The sequence below is a fragment of the Acomys minous genome (genome assembly GCF_964271855.1).
Source record: "Acomys minous genome assembly, chromosome: 9".
Taxonomy (NCBI): Eukaryota; Metazoa; Chordata; class Mammalia; order Rodentia; family Muridae; genus Acomys; species Acomys minous.
Window position 1 is genome coordinate 117,124,263 of NC_140490.1, and position 19,621 is coordinate 117,143,883.

Consider the following 19,621-nt stretch of genomic DNA (forward strand, 5'->3'; position numbering starts at 1 on the left):
GAGTGTATCTTGTATTCTCCTTTTGGGGATGATTTCTTGTTTGTGTCCTAAAGCTTTTAACACTTGGACTGGTTAGGAATTTTCTTGAATTAATTGTCACCTGCTGCAAACAAGTAGTTCTGACCAATGCTGAAAAACATTTATTTATGAATATAAACAATTTGGCACCATATCCGTCTAGAAAAGGATCAGTAGTAGGTTATTTTTTAGGGCCCATGACCTCTCTTCCCTAGCCACAGTCTTTTGATCAGGTTTTACAGTACTGCACATGATTCTTGGACCTAAAATCTATTCAAATAGAAAAGCTAATGGTTACCACACAGACCAGACAAGTCAGTACTGTACTATCGAGTACATCTTTCCTGGCAGGTTGAGATTTCAGTTTGCAAAGTCCACAACGGGGTCCATAGTTGATCCCTTTTATTCCATAAGACCCACTGTCTTCTGGCACTATGGAAGCTAGCCAGCAGAGAGGAGGGTTCTAATTTATTTCTCTCTTGATTTTTCTGTGTGTTACAACCAAAAGTGTATGGTATCATCAGTAATGGGTCTTACAATCTGGTTCTGGTGGGTAATCAAAGAACTGCAGAAATAGCTTGTATTATTTTGAGGGCTTCTGGGGTCTCTCTGATCTGCAGGGGGCTTTTCTTTCAAAATATGACTTCTGGGAGCAGCCATAAGATAAAGAGTATACTTTATGGTGTTTCCTTTTGAAAATAAAGGTTGCAAAACAGTTAATGGTGTTTGATGGTGTAGGCATAAACCTGATTTTTAGTTTCTTCTCAGAATATAGCATTTTTAAATTTTCTTTTTTTTTCAGTCCTTAAAATTATTTATTTATTTATTAATATATATTTTATTTATTCATATTACATCTCAATTGTTATCTCATCCCTTATATCCAGTTTTTTCTTAATTAAAATGCAAAATTTAATAGCTGAACTTAATTCCATTATAAAGACTGCAATTTAGTTTCCCTAATTTTACATACATTGCAGATTTGTTTAAATCTTGTAAGTACATTATGATTTTGTGCCTGTAAAGTTTATTAGTGTTTTATAGAAATTTTGGTATTTTAAAATTGGGACAGAAACACAATCTTTATTGTACTCCATTACTTTCTGCCTAAAAATGCTGTAATTTTGTAGTATTCTAAAGTTACTCAGACATAGCCTGACATGGTGGCACATGGTTATGGCCCTAGCATTTAGGCGGAAGCAGGAGGATTGTGAGGTTGAGGCCCGTTGGCTATAGAGTGAGGTTGAGTCAGCTGGGCAGAAAGATGCTTTAGCGTGGTGGCACTCATCGGTAAGATTGATGTGAAAATTTAATTTTATACAGAACAGGCACCTCTCTTTTCTTTTAACACTGCTTTCAATCTTTTCAGATAACCTTTTTGTCTTCTCCTTTTAAGAGATCATTTCTCTACTGATTGTGCTCTTCTGTTTTTCAGAATAACAGCTATCCACCAATGTCAGATCCATATATGCCTAGTTACTATGCTCCATCCATTGGGTTTCCATATTCTCTTGGGGAAGCAGCATGGTCCACGGCTGGAGACCAGCCTATGCCGTATCTGACAACTTATGGACAGATGAGCAATGGAGAGCATCATTATATACCAGATGGCGTTTTCAGTCAACCAGGGGCACTAGGAAATACCCCTCCTTTTCTTGGTCAACATGGATTTAACTTTTTTCCTGGTAATGCTGATTTCTCAACATGGGGGACAAGTGGATCTCAGGGACAATCAACACAAAATTCTGCTTATAGCAGCAGTTATGGCTATCCACCTAGTTCTCTTGGGAGAGCTATTACTGATGGACAGGCTGGATTTGGCAGTGATACTTTGAGTAAGGTGCCTGGCATTAGTAGTATTGAGCAAGGCATGACTGGACTGAAAATTGGTGGTGACCTGACAGCTGCAGTGACAAAAACTGTAGGGACAGCCTTGAGCAGCAGTGGTATGACTAGCATTGCAACCAATAATGTTCCCCCTGTTAGCAGTACAGCACCTAAACCAACTTCTTGGGCTGCTATTGCCAGAAAGCCTGCTAAACCTCAACCGAAACTTAAACCCAAGGGCAATGTGGGAATTGGGGGATCAGCTGTGCCGCCACCTCCTATAAAACACAACATGAATATTGGAACTTGGGATGAAAAGGGGTCAGTGGTAAAGGCTCCACCAACCCAACCAGTTCTGCCTCCTCAAACTATAATCCAGCAGCCTCAGCCATTAATTCCACCACCACCATTGGTGCAAAGCCAACTGCCTCAACAGCAGCCTCAGCCACCACAACCACAGCAGCAACAAGGACCTCAGCCACAGGCCCAGCCTCACCAAGTGCAGACTCAACAGCCACAGCTGCAGAATCGCTGGGTCGCTCCTCGGAATAGGGGAACCGGCTTCAACCAGAATAATGGACCCGGCAGTGAAAATTTTGGTTTAGGTGTTGTACCTGTTAGTGCTTCGCCTTCTAATGTAGAGGTGCATCCAGTACTGGAAAAACTAAAGGCCATAAACAATTACAATCCCAAAGACTTTGATTGGAACCTGAAGAACGGGCGTGTGTTTATAATTAAGAGCTATTCTGAGGATGATATACATCGCTCCATCAAGTACTCCATCTGGTGTAGTACTGAGCATGGTAATAAGCGTTTGGATGCAGCTTACCGTTCCCTGAATGGGAAAGGCCCACTCTATTTACTCTTCAGTGTGAATGGCAGTGGACATTTTTGTGGAGTGGCTGAAATGAAGTCTGTTGTGGACTATAATGCGTATGCTGGAGTCTGGTCTCAGGATAAGTGGAAGGGCAAATTCGAAGTTAAATGGATCTTTGTCAAAGATGTTCCCAATAACCAGTTACGACATATTCGCTTAGAAAATAATGACAACAAACCAGTAACCAATTCAAGGGATACGCAAGAAGTGCCCCTAGAAAAAGCAAAGCAAGTGCTTAAAATAATCGCTACTTTCAAGCATACCACCTCAATCTTTGATGACTTTGCACATTATGAGAAACGTCAAGAGGAGGAGGAAGCCATGCGGCGGGTAAGTAAGAATCCCATTAATTTTTGTGTGAGGAGTCTTCCTCATGAGTGGAGTGTGTAGGATGGCATCCTTTTATACCTCTTAGATTTATAGCCTGTGAACCTTATTCTCAGAGAAATCAACAGCTTAAGAAACAGAACTCTAATCTCCTATCCCCAGCCCTTGCAGCCACTGATCCTCAATGTTAGTTTCATGAGAAAATACGCTTGATATTTGAAACACTATTTTTTAAATGTTTGCTATTGCTTTGTTCTATGAGAAAGTTGTGTGTGTATGTGTGTGTGTTTGTTTTATGTAAAACTATAGTATATAATTTATAGGACCCTAACACTTGTAACAAAATAGAGCAAGAATTTGACATTAGGGAGGGAAATTAGATTTGGTAGAGCATGGCTTTTAGAATTAGAGCTGTAGCGTTTGTTTTCCTCAGGTTACTGGTTTTCTGTGAGACCTGAGGGGGACTTCCTGAATGTACATAATTACATAAGATTGAAATTTGGTCCCAAGTTAAGACAAGCTAGAGTTGCTTCTTCTTCAGAACTGTAGCGTGAATTTGGGGGCCTTATTTTAGTTGTAAACACAATGAGAAGGGTAGGAAATGAATGTTTTTTTTTTCATACGTATTTCTTTTAAAAACAGTCACGAGTAAATAGCATTCTCCACTATGTGGGAAAATTAATGTTAAAGTACATACTTCTGTCTTCATGAAAAAGTTAAAAGTGATTCATTTCTTTTTATGAACTCAAATATTGTATTACTTCGTGTATAAGTGCAGCCCAGGAAAGTGCGTCAGCTGACATTGAGCACTCATGGTGAATGCTGTTGATAAGGTTCTCTACTAGTTTCTAAACCTTAGGGTCCAGAAGTATTTATTGGAGTGTAACATCCCTTCATGTATCTGATAAGGATTTTGGTTACATATCTAACAGTCAACCTAGGTGAATCTGGTATCAGTCTTTGCTGTACTGGAGTTTCAGAAACTGCTTTGGAGTAATGAGGACTGCTGTCTGCACCTCAGTGGAGCTGTAGAATGTTCTCCTTGTGAGGAAAATGAGGGGGAAAAAAAAAAAAACAAAAACCACCAAAACAAAACAACAACAACAGAAAACCCCAAAAGTTTCCAGTGAATCTTTTTAGCTTAGCTGTTAAGTAAATAGGTTGTAATTGTTATTGTAAGACAGTGGATCAGGAGAATGATTTGGAACGTGGATAATGTGATTTTGGTAAAGATGTCTTTTTGGACTTTGCTTTAAGATGCATGGGAGCTGGGCAGTGGTGGCACGTCTTTCAACCCAGCACTTGAGAGGCGCAGTCAGGGACAAGTCTTGAGCCGAGGCCAGCCTGGTCTACAGAGTCATGGGAGTCAGACTTGGGGCTTATTTATTTATTTTTTTTTCCCAAGACAGGGTTTTTCTGTGTAGCCTTAGCTGTCTTGGACTTGCTTTGTAGACCGGGCTAGCCTTGAACTCACAGAGACCTATCTGCCTCTGTCTCCCCGAATGCTGGGATTATTTTCTTTCATAGCTGAGTTTGTTGAGGTGGAGTAAGATTGTCTAGGAGAAAAGATATGGCAAGGAAATATTTAGATACTTTTTCTTTATCTACCACCAAATATATCTTTTTACATCTCTTTTTTACCTAGTCTGAAAATTTATTTCTGATTTTATTAATTTTAGTGTCTTAATATATTGCTGATGTCTGGATTTGGGGCCAGTCTGGTCTACTAGTGGGTTCCAGGACAGCCAGGGGGGCTATGTAAAGAGACTCTTCCAAAGCATACAGCTGTACACATACGTATGTACGTACATACAGAACAAATGGATGAGCAAGCAGGTTAATGGGAATATGCTCCTGCGTTAGATCTTCTTGAATCTCTAGTTAAAATTTAAGTTAACAAATACAGAGTAATACACATGCAGATACAAAAGGAAAAAGTTGTAGTGCAAAGAGAAGCGGTCTTTGAGTTTTCTAAGCAACAGGGGAGAAAAAAATCAGTGGGAAGGATAGTTATAGGAACGATTGCAGAATCACATGTTTTCAGATGGAATGGGTTTACCAAATTATTAGCAGGTAAGTTTAAAATAAAAAAAAGACATGAAAGGAGAAAAACTTGAAGACTTCCTATACAATGGACACTACAAAGGATGGATAAGCAGGGTAATCAGAAATGCCTCCTCTCTGACTCTAGGTATGAAAAGTGAAATTTTATTTCAGAGTGCAATAGAAGGGAGCATAGAATTGTATCCTTCAGGTAGGTGAAACAATGAAGGGGAGGCTTCCAAAACTTAGACTGCATTAGGTAGGCAGAAAAGCATTTAAGCTATTGAAAAAAGTTCAAGAAATAGAGTGGGCAGAACATGCACATTTTATATTTCTGAAGGTAACAGTTTATTTCTCAGATTTATTTTAATTTAAGGAATAGTGTCTTAGGCATAGTTAAAGTCCTGAAATATAACACTGATTTTGATGAACTTAAGAAATGCAGTAGGAAATTATAGTGTTAAGTTGATGAATCAAGAATTTTAGTATTGATAGAGCATTATATAATGGCAACACACAACAGAGGAACTTAAAATGGAAATTTTGAGAGGAGATTTTTTTCCCTGTCTTGAATTCTAGGCAAGTATGCTTACTCAAGCTCAGGATTGTTTTTATCTTAAGTTGCTTCCATAGAAATTATTTGTATGTACTGTTCTTTTGGTGAAGCTAATATAATCCTTAAATATGAGAAGAAAATAAAGAAAACCTAAACGGTCCAGTATAAATTTTAGCTGTTGTTATAGTAGTAAACTATTTAGGTAATTCTTAGAAATGTTTTTCTGTTACAGTGTTGAGTGAATTGTTTTTTTTTATATCCTGTATTATTTTACTCTTATAAAGCATATCTATCAGCAAACAACTTGGTATGCGGATTTAAGTTTTTTTTTAAATCTTTATATTTTTTTTTACGGATATCAGTGTTTTGCCTATGTGTATGTCTGCACCACATGAGTGCAGTTCCTGAGGAGGCCAGAAGAGGGAACAAATTTCCTGGGACTGGAATTCCAGATGGTTTGCAAACTACCTCATTGGATGCTTGGAATTGAACCCAGATCCTTTAGAAGAGCAGCCCCTGCTCTTAACCACTGAGCATCTCTCCAGCCCTAGGTTTTCGTTTTAATAGCTGGCCTATTTTTTGTTACTTTAATAGAATATCTTTGGATTAACATTTTAGGACATCAATTTATTGTTTTTTTTTTCCCCCTCCTCAGGCTGTAGTGGCTGTGTTACATTCCATTGTTCCTTAAAAAGAGCTTTCAGGAAATGAGTTGCCTCTAGTTCATCAGATTAGTCATAGATACTGGGGAGGATATTTCTTCCATACTTTAATTGTGAACCCACATTAATAAACTGAAGAGAATTTCAATTAAGTGTATTGCTTTCCTCAGCCAGTTGAGGACCACTGTGGCATTTTTAGAGTCACTCTATAGTTGCTTGCTGCTGTAGAATTTGTAATTCTTCTGCCTCCCAACTTTGAGGTTTTAGGAATGTGCCTTATCTTAACCCTTTTCAGTTTTATAAACCTAAATTATGAATTTTTTCTTCTTTTTTAGTTTTTGTTTTGTTTATTTGAGACAGGATTTCTTTGTGTGGCCTTGGCTGTCCTGAAACATGCTCTGCAGACCAGGCTGGCCTTGAACTCACAGAGATTCAATGGCATGCACACCACCACCTACCACCTGGTTAATGTTTTTATGGGATTCCTGAGTCTCTGACTCTATTCTTGTTCTTAGGACTCTTTCTCCTGTTGGGCTTCTGTATCCAAATTTGATATGAAAGTTTTTACTTAATCTTACAATATTTTATTGTGTTATATTTGGTTGTTATCTCTTAGAATTCTGTTCTTCTCTAATGAGAGACAGGGAGTGGATCCAGAAGGGAGGAGAGGTGGGGAGGAAATGGGAGGAGACGACAAAGGGGAAGCTATAATCAGAATATATTGAATGAAAAAAGGAAAAGGAAAAAAGATTTTTTGAAAATTTTATAATAAGAATTTGTATCATACTCAAGGGTGGTGCCTCTGATTTTTTTTTTTTTTTTCCCTCCACACAGGGCCTCTCTGTGTACCCTTGGCTGTCCTGTCCACTCCTGGCTGTGCCTCTGATTTTTTTTTTTTTAAGATTTATTTACTTATTATGTTTACAATGTTTTGCCTGCGTGTACACCAGAAGAGGGCACCAGATTTCATTATAGATGGTTGTGAGCCACCATGTGGTTGCTGGGAATTGAACTCAGGACCTTTGGGAGAGCAGGTGGTACTCTTAACCTCTGAGCCATCTCTTCAGCCCTGTGCCTCTGATTTTTAAATTGTATTTTTATTAAAAGTATTTTCTTGCTGGGTGTGGTGGCACATGCCTTTAATCCCAGCCTTCGGGAGGCAGAGGCAGGAGGATCTCTGTGAGTTTGAGGCCAGCCTGGTCTACAAAGCAAGTCCAGGACAGCCAAAGATACACAGAGAAACCCTGTCTCAAAAAACCAAAAACCAAAAACCAAACAAAAAAAAAACCTTTTTTTTTTTTATGACAGAGTTTTTCTGTGTAACAGCCCTGATTATTGTGGACTCACTTTGTAGACTAGGCTGGCCTCTACCTCACAGAGATCTGCCTGCTTCGCCTCCCCAAGTGCTGGGATTACAGGGTTCTGCAACTGTGCCTTGGCAATACGAACTTTGTTAGTTTACTAAAGAAAAAAATTTTCTTTTGTTTTCTTTTTCTCTTTCTTTTGGCTTTTTGAGGGATTTTCTGTGAGCCTTCATTGTCCTGGAACTCAATCCGTAGACCAAACTGGCCTGAAACTCAAGAGCTCTCCCTACCTCTGCCTCCCAATGCTGGAATTAAAGGCATGCACCGCCATTGCCTGGCCCAGGAACTAATTCATGAAAAGGAGCTTACGTATGATTCATTCCTCAGGGTAAATTGACTTAGTACTAAACCAAACTTCTTGGTTTTATAGTAGTATATCTTTTTCTTTTTCTTTTTTCCCTTTCCATCTGTAGGAGTATTTCCTGTCTATTTTAGCTCATGAAATAAATACTGATGAAGTTAGGGAAAGTCTTACAGTTTCTTTTCCCTTGCAGTGCTGAGGTTGTGCTATCTCATGCACAGGATTTTGTTGCTGTTGGATCACAACACTTAATGCATTAGTTATCTCTGGTTCCTAATAGCATAAAACCCAGTGCCTTAACTTTTTTTTGCAGGTTTTTTTCCCCCCTTAGAAATCAGGGCACAGTTGGCTGGATTCTCAGCTTTAGAATCTATTCTTAAAACGTGGCAGTCTAATTTTGGCCTAGAGTCTTGTGTGAAGACTTGATTAGTGTGAGAGATTTACTTTCAGAGTCATGTCATTTCTGGCATAATTTAGTTTAAGGCTTGCTAGACTGAGGTCCTTATATTCTGGCCTTTGAACATAAGCTACTTTCTGCCAGGCTGAAGAAGCAGTTTTACTGTTAGAGTGCCTATCTTTGACATTCAGGAAACAGTTCCTAAAACAAGGCTTGTTGGGTAGGAATAGGCCTGTAATCCCAGTATTCACGAGGCATTCAAAATAGCAGAGGTAGAAGGGTCAGGAGTTTAAGGTTTTCTTTGACTACCTAGTGTTTTGAGGCCGTAAGACCTGGTTGGTATACATAAGATCTGGTTTCAGAAAAGAAGCAAACAAAAAGGTAGCATTTGGGTAGGCAATAGCAACACTAGGAAGCAGTGTCTGGCTAGTTAGGATCAACAACCTAGTTGCAGAAGTGACATCCTGTTTCTCCTGCCTGTTGTGTTGACTAGAAGGAAGACATCATTGGTTCTGGTCCACACCTACGGGAGAAACTAGTTACACATACTTTTAAATACAGAACACTGAAAGCCTTTTCAAAACTACCTGCCACAACTGCTTTTAATCCTTTTTACAAATGGGATGTGATTAGATTTATGATTTTTCTGTATAGTATTTTTATGATTATTAGATACTCATTTTGATTTGGAAACTGAAAAAATATTAAAGTCTTAATATGAAAAATACATATTTGGGGCTAAAGATGGCTTGGATAAGAACACTGGCTGCTCTTCCAGAGGACTCAGATTTGATTCCTGGCACCCACATGGTGGCTGCTAACCATCTGTAACTCCAGTGCTAGGATGCCCAGTGCCCCCTCTTCTGGCTTCTGTGGGTTATAGGTGCCCATGTGGTGCATGGGCAAACATGCAAACAACCACCAATATTCATAAAATAAATAGATGAATAAAAATTTCATTTGAAAGTATAAAGTCAAGATGAACCTCTTACATCTGGGGTGATGTGGCAGGAGAAGTGTCTGGAGCAGAGAGCAGATGGTGTGCTGAAGTAGTCTACACACTGAGATTTAGGACGGGGAGTAGAACAGAAGAATGTGTCCATACATTGGTGGAAACTTTTTTTAGCAAACATCCTTGAACAAGCTGTGATTTATTGGATACTAAGAAAGAACAGATTAAGAGAATTACTGTCTTCAGGTATATTAGAGTGTATTTTATAAATATTTCTAACCATTTAGTGTGTGTGTGTGTGTGTGTGTGTTTTCTTGTGAGACTTAGCAGTGAAGTTTATACCAGCTTCAGGCCTGTTTTCTAGGTCAGACTGGTCTTGTGTCCTTAAATCTCTGGCTATAGTCTCTCTAACGGAGGAAAGAGGTCAGTGTGGTGTGGCGCACTTACTTGTAATCCCAGCACTGGAGAGACTACATGCAATGGCTAGAATATTTCTAAAATGATACTCTAATATCATTTTAATATTTTTTTGGTTTTTTTTTTTGGTTTTTTGAGACAGGGTTTCTCTGTGTAGCCTTGACTGTCCTGGACTCGCTTTGTAGACCAGGCTGGCCTCAAACTCACAGCGATCCGCCTGCCTCTGCCTCCTGAGTGCTGGGATAAAAGGCGTGCGCCACCACCGCCCGGCTCTAATATCATTTTAATATTTTTTCATTTTACTAGTGTAAGTAAAATTTCATGTATTATGTTGTATTATTTACTATGGGTTGAGTTAAGTTCTCATTGTAAATAAAAAACTGACAAAATTTTATGACCTTGTTGTGGTATTCTATAATTTCTGATTGAAATTGACTTTACTGGGTCCTGGCAGAAAACTTTGAATTATTGGAGAGAAATTTCCACTCAACTATCTTACACATTTGAACATATGATTAACTATATTGTACTTTTAGTTGTTTGAAATAACCTAAGAAATGGGGGGCAGAGGCAAAGAAAAAAAAACCCCAACAATACACCTTATAAAATCTATAGTTAAAAATTAGGCTATAAGGGAGCTTCTAATAAGTAGCATACCTTTTTCAAAACAGTCTTGAATATGACAATTGTTTTCATTTTATGGTAAAGAGTTTGAAATCTGACATTCAAAACAGAATTGCTTGTGGATGTAAAAGTAATTTACTATTGTGTGTGTGTGTGTGTGTGTGTGTGTGTGTGTGTGTATGTGTGTGTGTATGTGTGTGTGCGTGCGTGCCCGACCATCCTTGTCCTTGTGTCTTGGAGCATTGTGTGTGTTATGGTGCATATGTGGAAGTCAGAGGTAACTTTTTGAAATTAAGTCTCTTTTACATGGGTTCGGGGATCTAACTCACATCACTAGGCATTCTGGGCAAGTGCCTTTACCCTCTGAGCCATCTCACTGTTCTGCAAGTAGATTCTTTGACTTAGTTTTAAGAGCCTAAGTTTTGTTCGTTGATTATTTTTGAGAATTCTACTAACAGACATAGGGTATTGAAGTCAAAACACCTCACCTTGCATTTGAATGTTTGATGTTCTTAAATATGTATTTCCCACACTTATTCAGCAGGTAATTATTCAATGAAAGGTTACCAGTAACTGCCCAGCAAATAGCTTTGTAGAGCACAGCATCTGTATTCTATTAGGAGGATGTTCTAGTTTTCTTTGTCTTGTTAAATTCATTTGTAAGTGTTCTGTGTATTTTTGCATGTTTTTGTAAATGGGATTTAAACGTTCAGGTTTTTTTAATTGTTTAGTGAAAGCTTAAGACTTAATTCAGTGATACTGCCGAATTCATGAATGCGTTATTTCCATGTGCCTGTGCATGTGGAAGCCAGAAGTTAATGTCAGATGTCTTCCTCTGTTCTCCAGCCTACTTTTGAGAGTAAGTCTCTTCCCATTATATCCAAGATCATCTTTCCAAGTATCTATTTGAAGTCTTGTCACTTGTAAACATCTTAAATCTATAATAATCCCTGTCTTTTTTATTGCTCCTCACTTTTTCCGATGGCGGGATACTAATGTTTATCTTTTTAAAAAATTATTCAGGTATTGTTGTGTGCTTGTGCATAACGTCTGGGGGGAGGGAAACATGCATTTCATTACATGTCTGTAGAGGTTAGAAGGACAACGTTGACATTAGTTCTTTCCTTCCCTATAGTGGGCTCTGTGGATCAAATTCAGGTCTTCTCAGCAAGTGCATTTACTCACTGAGCCACCTTGACAGCCCAATGCTTCTCCTCCCTACCTTTGATGTGATTTATCAGTAATTCTTGTGGCCACACTTTATTTATTTTTTCCAAGATATATATTATTTTACTAATTTGTTCTTGTTACATCTCAATGGTTATCCCATCCCTTGTCTCCTCCCATTCTTCCCTCCCTCCCATTTTCCCCTTATTCCCCTCCCCTATGACAGTTCCTGAGGGGGATTTCCTCCCCCTGTATATGCTCACAGGGTATCAAGTCTCTTCTTGGTAACTTGCTGTCCTTCCTCTGAGTGCCACCAGGTCTCCCCCTCCAGGGAAAATGGTCAAATATGAGGCACCGGAGTACGTGAGAAAGTCATATCCAACTCTCCACTCTACTGTGGAGAATGTTCTGACCATTGGCTAGATCTGGGTAGGGGTTTAAAGTTTACAGCCTGTATTGTCCTTGGCTGGTGCCTTAGTTTGAGCGGGACTCCTGGGCCCAAATCTGCCTATCATAATGTTCTACTTGTAGGTTTCTAGGACCCTCTGGATCCTTCTACTTTGCCATTCTCCCATGCTTCTCTCATCTAGAGTCCCAAAAGAATGTCCTCCCCTCTGTCTCAGTTTCCTGGTACTTGAAGGCTTTCATGGGACATGCCCCTTAGGCTAATGTACAGATATAAGTGAGTGTATACCATTTGAGTCTTTCTGCTTCTGAGTTAACTCACTCATTATGATCATTTCTAGCTCAATCCATTTATCCACAAATTTCGGGAATTCCTTGTTTTTAATAGCTGAGTAGTATTCCATAGTGTATATGTACCACAGTTTCTTTATCCATTCTTCTATTGATGGACACTTAGGCTGTTTCCATGTTCTGGCTATTATGAATAAGGCTGCTATGAACATGTTTGAGCAAATTTTCTTGTTGTGTGCTGGATCATCTTCTGGGTGTATTCCAAGGAGTGGAATAGCTGGGTCGTGAGGAAGCCCTATTCTCATTTTTCTGAGATAGCACCAGATAGATTTCCAAAGTGGCTGTACTAGTTTGCATTCCCACCAGCAGTGAAGGAGTGTTCCTCTCTCTCCACATCCTCGCCAGCATGTGGTTTCGCTTGAATTTTTGATCTTAGCCATTCTGATGGGTGTAAGATGGAATCTCAGAGTTGTTTGATTTGCATTTCCCTGATGATTAAGGAGGTTGAGCATTTCTTTAAGTGTTTCTCAGCCATTTGGTATTCCTCTGTTGAGAATTCTCTGTTTAGTTCCAAGCCCCATTTCTCAATTGGGTTATTTGGTTTGGTGGTGTTTAATTTCTTGAGTTCTTTATATATTTTGAATATTAGACCTTTGTCAGATGTAGAGTTGGTGAAGATCTTTTCCCAGTCTGTAGGCTGTCGCTTTGTTCTCTTGACAGTGTCTCCTGCCTTACAGAAGCTTCTCAGCCTCGTGAGGTTCCATTTATTAATTGTTGACATTAATGCCTGGGCCGTTGGTGTTCTTTCTGTTCAGGAAGTTGTCTCCTGTGCCAATATGTTCCAGGTTCTTCCCCACTTTTTCTTCTAAGTGACTTAGTGTCTCTGGTTTTATGTTGAGGTCTTTAATCCACTTGGATTTGAGTTTTGTGCAAGGTGACAAATACGGATCCAGTTGCATTTTTTTACACATAGACATCCAGTTAGACCAGCACCATTTGTTGAAGATGCTATCCCTTTTCCATCGAATGGATTTGGCTTCTTTGTCGAAAATCAAGTGACCATATGTGTGTGGATCCATGTCTGGGTCATCGATTAGATTCCACTGATCAACCAGCCTGTTGCTGTGCCAGTACCATGCTGTTTTAATTACTCTTGCTTTATAGTACAGTTTGAGATCAGGTATGGAGATTCCTCCGGAGCACCTTTTATTGTACAAGATTGTTTTAGCTATTCTGGGTTTTTTGTTTTTCCATATGAAGTTCAGAATTGAACTTTCAATGTCTTTAAAAAATTGTGTAGGTATTTTGATAGGGATTGCATTGAATCTGTAGATTGCTTTTGGTAGGATGGTGGCCACACTTTAAATATTTGTCCTAAAATTCTCACTGGCTCTGTCTCTTTAAATAAAAATTGTTCAATTTTGTCTTAACTTTCTTGGCTTACTGGCATATTGGCATTTCATTAGTGCATGTATTTCATTTTAAAGATTACTTATTTAAAAATCTCCTAGAACTTCGGACCCTTCACATGGCCTTGCCCTCTTAGGTGCTGAGGTTACAGGTGGTATACTACTAGACTGGATTCATTTCAGTTTTCAAATCAATCGTTCCCTAAGTTTTCTACAAAAAATTAGTTTTTAAGTTTTGTTGTGTTGAGTTAGGTAATGAGCATATTGTGTCTTACTGTTGAATTCTTAAAAATCTACTTATGTAAATTTTTAGTTCTTTGGTGGTCTGTAATTAACATTTTATTCATAAAAATGTTCTAACATCAAAGTTTTAGAGGTGTGAGGATTTTCAGGTGTGCGTGTGTGCGCGATCCCATGTATGCTCTGTTTTGCTTCTGCAATGGAGTATGTGTAGAACTAGTTCTTTGGGCCAGCAAGGTGGCTCAGTGGGAATGGTGCTTACTGCCAAGTGTGAGGAGCTGGGTTTATCTTTGGAACCTATGAAGTGGAAGGAGGAAAGAAATTGCCATAAATGGACCTACTAACTCTGTCTCTCTGTCTCTCTGTCTCTCTCTTTTTTTCTGTCTCTCTTACACACACACACACACACACACACACACACACACACGTACATGTTTTAAACAAGTACAGCCAAATTCTGGGATTATCAGAGTTTGCATTCTAGGCTACCATGTGGTCATAGCTTTGTGTCATAGTAGAATACACATCTTAACTTCAGTTCCCTGTATTTTTTATATTTAACTTTTGATGTACTTGTCTATTTTAAGAAACACACTTTACATTCTTCTATTATGAATTTGTTAGCTATTTCTTATAACTCTATTTGGTATAAAATTGTGCTTAATATTGTTACAGCTTTTAAAAACTTGACTGTAGCATTTATACCCTTTAAGTGGCTATATCTGTGGCAGTAGCTTTGACCTCTGACTATTGACAATTTTGTTTGACATCATTTGGTTTGTGTTGTATTTCTTCTATTTTAACTTTTCTTTGTCTTTGTGTTTTAGATTTATTTCTCATGAATATGTAATATGAGTTCTAAAAAATTCTTGTGGTTTTTATTTTTGTGGATCATTCTACATTTATGGTGACTCATGCTATAAAAATGTAAATATATTTATTTTTGTAGTATTAATTTCTAAGATCTTTTAGTCATTTCATTTCTTAGATTAAATGTTTTCGTTTATAGTTTGCTTTACTATCTCCTTTTTCAGTTTCTTGAATTGAAAATTATGCTTTATAAAGAGATTTGCATTAAGTATGTCATCTATATTTTAGTGTGTAAAAGTTGATTACAGTCCACACTGAAACATTCTATTTCTTTTTAAGTAATCAGTTATCCTCACTGTTGTAACCGACTGCCTGACCTGCCCTGTCACGTTTCCCATCGTCCCTGGGCCATTTCACACGTCTTTTCCTAGAGTAGGCCACAACCCCCTGGGGAGGCCGTCTTAGGCCTTCTTTACTTTTCATGTAAAACATTTTAATATACTGAGACATTTTAAAATCAAAGACATTCCAAATTAATACTGAATTTCTAGCTTAATGTACCTTTAATTTAATGCATCTTTTGTCTCTATCCCAAGCCAATAAATGCCACACCTCCTAAACTTCACTGGAAGGACTCAAAGAATAGTGTTCTCATCTTAGATCTTGTAGAAAATAGGGATGTAAAGTGGATATAAATTATCATGAAATAGGCCTTTGTTTTTGGAATTTTCTTTATTTAAAAAGTTTGTAGTAATACTTACTATGATATATAGAGATAATTAGTATTTGAAGAGCTATATCTAGGAATGATTTGCATTATATGTGCCTATTGTTAATATCCTTATATAGCGATTGTATTTTGTTATAATATTTATATTTTTCTTTCAGGAGAGAAATAGAAACAAGCAATAACCACCATGTGGAGATGTCCTATTAAATGACAACACTAATGATGTAGACTCTGGAAATGCCTAATAAGTCAAAGAAGACATTATTAAAGCTTTTTTTTTTCTGCTTAAAGTGGCATCTTTGAACACTTTAACATGAAATTGACTCTTGTCATGTTTTTCATCAGTGCATCTGCCCAAACACACTTGAGAACTGTAACTTCATCAAGCACTTTCTGTCCTGAAGCTTTTACCAGTACCTGCTGTCTTTTGTAATTATGCATCCTAGCTAAGGCACAGAAGACTGAATGAATGCAAGGATCATTAATTCTTCGAATTTGTTAAGTACTAACAGTTAATCATTAGAAGTGGTTCAATGATCTAAGAGTCTCACTGCTTCCACCTTTTCTTTGTTATAGTTTTAAAATTGTCAATTTTTAGATATTTGAGAGATTAAAGGCAAAATAATCATGCTGTATTTAGTCCTGGAGTTCAAGTCTAAATGTTTATGTGAAAAATTACTATAGAAAACTTTTAATATGGCAAAGCAACTTTATGCTCTACTTTAGCCAAACAATGCATAATCTAAAATTATATTATAACATTTCCCTGTCTTCAAACTATTTGGTATATCAGAATATTGATATGCAGCTTGGTGGGCTTCACCAGTTAACGCACATACACCCCTCCCCAATTTCATGTACACTGAGAATATGCATTGGTTTGAGGGATTAGTTATTTTGTTTTTACCACTTAATGAATCTCAACATTTTGAGTAAATGTACCTCAGTCTAAACAGACTTTTTATGACCTTTATAACTACATTTAAAACCCTTAAATTCTATTTCTGGGTGTTTGCGAGCCTGATTGCTATCATGAAGTAAAAATTTATTACGCTAGGTATTCACTGAATAAACATAGATCTTGTTTGGTAAGCATAAACTGTTTCTCAGCTCTTCTCTAGCTTTTGCAGTGTCCTGGCATCCGTTGAAATACTTTGAAAATATGGCCTTGATCCATGAATTAAATCAGTATCTAAGTGGATGTGTTGTTGTTTTATTGATCAGCTCTATATAAGTGGGAATACAGCATATATCTGGGTATTCTTACAGTTATCTCTTTAACGTTCTATTTTTTTCATTAATTACATATCAACATTAATTTTGTATGTTGAAACAAATTGATTTTGTATAATTGAATGTGTTGTGTCTATATTGAGTGATTTGATGGCATAAGGTTATGAAAATAATGTCCTGCCCCTTATATTACTGTTTTGAGAGGAGAAAGCTACGTAGAGTGATATGTTAAAGGTGAAAATAGCAATACAGTAGATTGGAATATTTTGATGATTTGCATTGCTCCATTTATGTTTACATCATGTTTAGGATATTTCCATTTGCCCTTGTCTTCACTTCAATTTGAAAGCCTTGTGACAGATATTTCTTTGAAACTTTGATTTGTATAATTTTTATACAATGTTTTAGAATGTACAGATACTGTATTTTTTGCTAAAATGCAGTATTTGTAGATAATCATAGCTACTTCACAGTTACTTGGTAGTCCCGGTGTAGTTATGCCAGTGTTTACTGAAGGGAACATGAAAATATTAATGGTCTATTACAGAATGAAAACTTTCATAGAGGAAAATTGCACCTATTTTACCTTTTTGAGACTAAGCCATGAAATCTTGTAATATGTCTCTTAACTATTTATAATGACAATTGGCATTGGGGTCTAGCAGCACAGCAATGTTCTATATCCCTAGGATTGTACAGGCGGGGCAGTTCAGAGATGACTCCTGTCGTCCTGGAGCTCCTGCTAGCGACAACTGTAAAAGGATGACCTTGTGGGAAGGAGCTGAGTCCTCCTGCTGAGGTTCTCTGTTTTCTTGGTGCTTTATTAGCAACTCTGGATATTTTTATAAAACTAGTTACATTATAAACTAAATCAGTCGTGTTTAATTTACATTAGTTTCTATGTAAGAGATGTCATACCCAACAAGCAGGCTGATTGCAATAGACTCAGACAGTTCCAGTGTATCTCAGCTGAGAGTCTGTTGTGGTGAGGAGAACATCCCAGTGCCTTTAACCTGAATTTCTAATCTTACGTGAAATGGGTGCAGCATTCCTTTGGAAAAAAAGCTTCCACTTGGTAATTTTGTGTTTTTCTCACTTGAGTATTCCCCAAAGCACCAACCTTCTCTTCCTTTTTGGTCAGTCAGTATATTGTAAAGATTGTTTCCATTAAATGAAATCATTACAGGTACTCTCTAGAGTACAACCAACAGAATGTTTCTTAACTGCTGGGACCAAAAGGGAGAGACCTATAAGCTCTACAAGAGTAGATAACATAATAAAAATGTTTTAATAATCTTAAATTTTCTTGCTTAATGTTTTTCCAACTTGTCATTTGAATGATATTAAAGTTATCTTATGTGGGTATTTTATTTTTAAAGGTGTTATAGTTTGTATATTTAACAGTAAGGGGGAAAGTGTAACCAAAATTAGTGTTCTCTCACTATACATAATGGTACTTGAAAATTCCTTAAAAAGCAAAACAACAAACTCAACCTTTTAGTGCTTAATTCCTCATCTTAACATGTGATGTTTCTAATTGAAAAGCTGTGTTATTTTTGAGTACCATGCATGAGGGGTTAAGCTGTTGCTCAAACAGTTTGCAATAAAAAAAAAAACAACAAAAAACAAAAAACAAAAAAATCAAAAAACAAAAAATAAAAATCTAATCAGCTTAAGTCATTCAGTCATTTCAAGTGCATTCTGCATCCTTTTAAGTTTATGAGATTTTAAGAGAATTGTGTTTTCATTAAAATTTTGTGTATCTTTTGTTATGCCATGTAAATTCCCTTTTTCGTATGATTAAAGGAAAGGTATGATGAAATGATTAGTTCATTTACATTCACTTGTAGCAGTTACCTGAGAATTTGAACATTGTTGTGTTTGGGTTTGTTCATTCCTGTGAATGGTGGTACAGTAGGTGAGATTTCTTTTTTCTTTTTCTTTTTTTGCTTATGGTACCGAACTCACCATTGGTCCTCTTTAATCTTTGAGGGTTTCAATAAAAATTGTTCACTCATATCTGTGTTCTTTCCTTTTTATCTGTCTTTATATATAAATGCTGCCTGCTAGAAAATAACTTTAGCCTATTACTATTTTCCTGATTGACAAATACATGGAAGTTACTCATTTTGGTCGACCATTTAAATTAAGTAACTAAAGACAGGAAGGATCCCTTTATTTAATTAGCTTGTTAACTTACATGTTCTTAATAGAAAAGAGAAGGAGAAGCCCACCTCTGTGCCCTTTCTAAAATGAAGGAGGAATTAGTGGTGCCCGCTGTTTTAAGAACCTATCTTGGGCCGGGCGTGGTGGCGCGCGCCTTTAATCCCAGCACTCAGGAGGCAGAGGCAAGGCGGATCTCTGTGAGTTCGAGGACAGCCAAGGCTGCACAGAGAGACCCTGTCTCAAAAAATCAGGGGGGGGGGGCTATCTCCTTTGGTCCCAAGGAGTGTGTTTCTAAAGGATTTTACACTTTCCTTTAGAATTCCTGGAGTTTATACGGATGGAGTCGTAATTCTGGATGATATATTGATCATCAACTTAGCTCTGTTCTATGAAGCATTTGTTTGAAAGAGAAAGCTAAAATTGTAGTTTTGCGTTCTCACAACTGGTTTGTGTATACAAAAGTCGCTGGCTCTGTGTCAGCTGTCCACAGTAGCCGCAGTACATCAGGAGCCTCTTTTTTGTCATTTTCCCAAGAGAAAGTTCATATATTTCATCAGGGTACATAGAATTGAGGACAGTCATTGGTTGGAACCTGACTATTGTACACTGGTTTGCTTCTCTGTGTTGGGTTTGGTGATTCTGTTTTAGGAACTAAGATACTCTTTACAGTTAGAAGTTATCTGGTTAAGCTGTTATCTTTACTTTCTACTTATATAGTACTTACTAGTACATAAGCTCAAAATAAGGCAGGCTAAAATGATATGCAGAATTCCTGTGTAGTACCTACATTGTGGTGGCAGGTTAA

General features: G+C 37.5%; 1 protein-coding gene across 2 annotated transcripts in view; it reads left to right on the top strand.

Moving 5' to 3' along the window:
- YTHDF3 (YTH N6-methyladenosine RNA binding protein F3) overlaps positions 1-18,667 on the top strand; it is a 33,512-nt gene extending 14,845 nt beyond the window's left edge. For both annotated transcript variants that reach the window (XM_084797066.1, XM_084797067.1), the window contains 2 exons: positions 1,454-3,052; positions 15,576-18,667. In XM_084797066.1, coding sequence (XP_084653192.1) covers positions 1,454-3,052; positions 15,576-15,599 — 1,623 coding nt within the window. In that variant the 3' untranslated portion in view covers positions 15,600-18,667. The remainder of the gene's footprint in view (positions 1-1,453; positions 3,053-15,575) is intronic.
- The last annotated feature ends 954 nt before the right edge of the window (positions 18,668-19,621 follow it).